General features: G+C 39.4%; 1 protein-coding gene and 1 long non-coding RNA gene across 3 annotated transcripts in view; one reads left to right on the top strand and one right to left on the bottom strand.

Annotated features, from left to right (window-relative positions):
• LOC109300038 overlaps positions 1–2906 on the bottom strand; it is an 8956-nt gene extending 6050 nt beyond the window's left edge. Inside the window, exon 1 of the long non-coding RNA XR_002098101.1 lies at positions 1725–2906. This is a non-coding gene — a long non-coding RNA (uncharacterized LOC109300038). The remainder of the gene's footprint in view (positions 1–1724) is intronic.
• The window catches only part of FAM150B (family with sequence similarity 150 member B), a 26833-nt gene that overhangs the window by 8726 nt on the left and 12979 nt on the right, over positions 1–5128 (top strand). Inside the window, exons 1-2 of one of the 2 annotated variants that reach the window (XR_002098100.1) lie at positions 147–169; positions 3105–3170. Coding sequence is in view for 1 of the 2 variants with exons in the window: in XM_019520634.1 (XP_019376179.1) it covers positions 3105–3169 (65 nt within the window). In the remaining variant the exon portion in view is untranslated. Of the gene's footprint in view, positions 1–146; positions 170–3104; positions 3171–5128 lie in introns of those variants that run through there. The other variant, XM_019520634.1, reaches the window with a different exon arrangement.

Raw genomic sequence — 5128 nt, 5'->3', positions numbered from 1 at the left:
TCTTCTCTCATTTGGTCTCATTTCTTCCTCCTTCTGCCTACCATTAGTTTGTTCTCTTTCCTCCCTTTTCTCCCCCTTGTTATTTCAGGTCCTCTCTATTTTAGTCCAAAATGTAGTAAACACTTTCATCGGCTGTATCACAATACAAGAGACTGCACCATCCCAGCATGTAAGTGACACCAATCAAGGCTAACTCATTTAAGAAACAGAGTGAGGTGTTTGTTTGTTGTTTGAGTGGAGCGACTCTAAACAATTCTAGGAAATAATAGTTGTAATATTATGCCACTGCAATCCCTTTCTGTTAGAGTTCAGTGTTTATGGATATTAAGTAAGTATACATCCTGCTTGAAAGATAGGATAGTATTATCATTCCATTTTTACAGATGGGGAAGCCAAAGCAAGGTGTTTCCAGCGTATGATGAAAGTAAAAAGTTCCTTGAAATACCAAATTTGTTCTCTCCCACTGGCTCCAAATCTACTATGCTAACTTTACATGGAAAATGCATTTAATGGCTTGTGCCGAAAACTCAACCAAGACTCTGAAAACCAAGTGAAACTATTTCCATTTCACGTACCATTGCTTATAGTGCAGCCTTTATAGGCAAATGATAGCCTCTTATGTTTTGGCAACCCATCTGTTTCCTAGTAATGCATTCAGTTGGTTTACATAAGTGTAACATACTGGAAATTAGTTAATAAAAAAATCAAATGATGGACACAGGTGAACCACACCTGGCTCTCAGCATCCCAGCAATGTTGGTAGTGCAGTGGTAGAAGAAACAACAAAAAGAGTAAGATTTTTCTTCTTAAATTCTTGGTCAGCTGATATGACTCTACATATGAGGGGCAGACCTGTTGAGTAAAAAGATGCTATTTTTGCCCACTCTTTCAGAACAAAAGTAAACATTATTCTACTTTTCCAAGCTCAGCTAGTCAGTCAAGTGCGGGACTGGAAATAGAACCAAGAATTCCTGACTCACATTTTAAGAATGTTTTTTGCCCACGATCTGCTCTGCACATTTTGAAGTCATATTTATTAAGCCTATGCTTTTTTACTTACTTGCATGACATAAGATTGGATGTCTTGGAAAGCCAGGAAGAAGTTTCTAAAACTGGGTGTCCAACTAGCAGCCCATGAAGGGTTAATGTGCAGCTCCAGACTCATCTGGCTACTGCTACCCTCTCCTCCCCACAATATTGCTTTGGCTACAGCAACAGAGTCTCCAGGATCCTTGCTTCTCTGGTTGCTGCTTCCTGCCTTTGCCCCAGGAGGCAGGGTAGCACAGCAGGGCAGAGCTGAGGGTTAGTCTGGGACTACAGTGGGGCCCAGTGGCGGGAAAGAGAAGCATCTGTGTGGTATGTAGATACTTGGTCACTAGGGACTTAGAAGTTGGCAGACCTGACATAAATAGATACATATACTGAAAAATAAGCCCTAGCACTAGAATAAAACCTGACCATGTTCAGCCTATACTCATAGTGATGGAAAGTTTAGTAACTGAAAGCCATTCACCAGCTTATTTTACAGAATACCTGCAGTCTGCTGCCACAGTAAGGGAAAAGTCTATCTTCTGTCACTAAACGATGACAAAAAAACCAACATCATATTCAGCACTAATTGGAATGAGCAACAAAGAAGCTAGGGAACAAGCTTAAATTAGACTTTTCCCCAATGGTAGTATCACACTGCTGGAGCAAGGGCAGATACTTTGCACTGGTGTTACCTGTACTGTATCCATCTTGTGCGTCAGCTTGCAGTTTCTAGGGATGTCAGTATGACATCTTGCACAAGCTGAAGATTTAATTAAACACGAATAAAATAACCAATGGTATAACTGATAATGCATTTGCAGATAGAATATTGGATACACATATTCCTTAAAGAAATTGTTGTGGGATTTTGAAATGTGTACCATGCTTTAATTATCCATGCACAAGAGCCTGAGCTTGGTACTCAGTACTGGATTTCTGCTAATATTTTGATTTCAGGTTACAATTCACCAGTTCATTCTGTGCAGCCATTCAAAAAGAAAATATAAAACACCTGCAGTCTGCTGCCACAGCAAGGGAAAAGCCTGTCTTCTGTCACTACAAAAGCAGTGTCCAGCACGTTTCCTAGTGCTTTCTATAATTTAACAGCATGCTAGATCTTAGTACTTAAATTTTGTTACCAAGAAGTGTCAATCCTTGAACAATAATCTAGATTGCTAACTGTAGGACTGGAGAGAGGCTTTAAGTGAACATGTGACCAAGCTTTGACCAGTTTCTTTTCAATCTGTCCTGCACGCAAAATAGGTTACCCTGCTTAACTTTGTAACCTTGACTGCCATCTGTTTCACTGTTACCTACTCTTTATTCATCCCACTAATTAGTATGTACACGTGAAGATGATGGCTAATCTTCAGAGAAGAGAGGCTTTGGAACAGCCTGTTATTAAAAGCAAGGAGAGCAAAAATCTAACCAGTTCTAAAATGGAACTAAATAAATGTGATCCAGATAATGACATGGCTGCTTGAAATTGTAGGAGACTAGATCATGACCCAGGAAGCCCCTTCTAGCCCTGTATTTTGATGATGGTAAAAAAACATTAAGAATAAAATGTAGGAAATCATCGTGCATTGGCATTGGGGAATAAGTATGACATAACAGGTCTTTTCTTCTATACTTCTCTGCATAGGAATGCACTATTTATCTGGTTTTCAGATTAACTCATTGAGAGTTAGATTTCAAAGATGGATGTAAACAAATTGCACATGCAAGTTTAATTTCTACTTGTTCAGATCTAGCATTTGGCACAGGCATGGCTACTTAGAGATAGTTTTTATGCACACAGTCTGCAGGCAGTTGGACCATTTGTTCATAGAAATTAGGTACACAGATTATGCACTCATCTTTGAAAAAAAATGGCTTTTCATCACCTTACAGTATGTTTTCAGGCATATGGGGCCAATTTCTACCCTGTTATAAAATAAGTCTTTAGTTCAAGGCAGTGATTTAAAATTAATAGTTATAATAGTTTGCACATCACCTTTTTACTTTTAAAAACAGAATTAATTACATCAGCAGTGTCAACTTACTGTATTTATGATCTTTTCTCACGGCAGACTATAAAAGATGCGCCAGGCTTCTTACTCGGTTGGCAGTAAGTCCAATGTGCATGGAAGGATAAGGTAAGCTTTTTGACAGAGGTAATAACATTCTACTGCATAGCAAAATGGTGGATTTTGCATTGAAGACAAAAAATATTCATGAGAGTGTATAAACAATCATCCTTAGGCTAAGGTATTCCCCTTTCAGTGTGTTTGACGCAATTGTCTTAATCTGGCAAAATACTGGCTATAAATAAGGAGTACCCCCTACTGGAAGGCATTATAAAGACCCATAGACATCAGCTGTGAATTATTCATAGCAGGATGCAGTTAGCAGATAGTGAATTTGTTTTTACAGAACAAAGCCTAACAGCTGTAGCTAATTTTTCTTCAAGAGTTGACTCAGTATACAATTGTATGTATTGTCACTGGCTTCTCTTTTGTTTTCAGCTGTAGAATTATTGTGTACTCTTTAAATATGGATTAATATATACATAACTATACACTTATATATATTTTTAAAGGTAGGTGCCATAGGTGCTCCTAAGATAATTCATTGTGTTATCACTGTAGTGGTAACATTGATAAATCAAACTAAGTAGATTATTCAGCTGTCTTTAGATTTCAGGTGTTCATCCAAGGGGTTGGTTTTTCTTGTTGCACCTGCTTAAGTCTTATAATTATGGCAGCTTCATATGCATAATAAATGAAGAATGTATTCCCAAAATATTTATACCTCTAAAAGCTGACATGCATCACAACATCTATTCTGCTCCCATCTACCCTCAGTTGAGACAAAAATACATTTATGTAGTCTTTTATATGAGAATTTTAAAATGATCTTAGAGAAATTATCAGTTTTAGGTTTTACCACAGGTATTTATTAACCAGTGAAAGCCACCAAATGAAATGTTTAGTTCAGAATTCTGACTTTACATTAAAGCATTACAAGCTTTTTCTTTGCATTTTTATGTCACTGTTTTTTGTATGGGGGAAAAATAGTTTTAAAGTACACCCAAACTAATCCAAATTTGGCTCTGGAGGTTTTTGAAGCCTATTGCCTACAAAGATTAACTTCTATTCGGCAAGTATTACTATGAGCAAAGTAAATATCCATGGAGGCAACTCTGTAATCCAGACTTTGGCTGTTTAGGGAAGCTGTCAGAGAATCTACTTTTTTAAAACTTAACATTAGGCAGTGGCAATGAGCTCCTTGTTCTAGCTGCGTGATTTCCACGGCTGTGTCTAAACAGGGATGTGCGCTTGCAGCGGCACAAATTTGTGCTGCTACTTTGGGCCTCAGTCCATGCCCCTGCAGGTGGACTTTGCTGAGGGACAAGTTGTCCCACTGTCGGCAAACTGCCCTTGCCAAGCTCCTCTTGGCTTTTCAGCCAGGGAGAGCTGAAGGCAGGGGCTGGCACAGGTGCTGGCCCTAGCAGTATAAACTAGTGGCATGCTGGAGCAGCAGGGGCACAACTTGGTAAGCATGGAGACTTGGCCAACAGCCAGAGCTTTGCTTTGGAGGGCCAGGCCTCCATTTGTGCCAGTGCAGGCTTCTTTGTGTACTTTTTGCCACTCTTTTTTCTGGGTTTTTTTTGCTACTGGGAAATCCTGGTAGCAAGTTTTGCCACCTCGCTGCGTGGCACATGTTTTAATTGTTCACCATGTGCAGCTTGTGGCACCACAAACTGCATGCTCCTGCTCAGCTGTATGCAGAGCACAGGTCTAGAGTGCAATCCAGGAAGTAATCTATTAGTAGGATCATATTATCCCTATACTCTACTGCAAAGAACAGGTAAAGTGTTCGGGCAATTACCAGCTAAACATGATTCATAATCATATACATGGGATCACAGTTCCCTTTCACCTTTTTGCTAGAAAGCCTCTCTGCATCAACACTTCCCAATAGGAGTTTGATTTCTCATGGTAAGAAGAAACAAAGGGCAGTTCCTTTAGGTGGCACTGTCTGCTCTGAAACTAGGAGACTGGTGAAGGAAATCCATTTCACAGGGCTCATAGCCTCCAGGTCTCCTTGGAAG

This window comes from Gavialis gangeticus, unplaced genomic scaffold (genome assembly GCF_001723915.1).
Source record: "Gavialis gangeticus isolate Ggan-Ray unplaced genomic scaffold, GavGan_comp1, whole genome shotgun sequence".
Classification (NCBI taxonomy): domain Eukaryota; kingdom Metazoa; phylum Chordata; order Crocodylia; family Gavialidae; genus Gavialis; species Gavialis gangeticus.
Note: the sequence above shows the minus strand (reverse complement) of the source record. Positions and strands in the feature narration are given on the sequence as shown.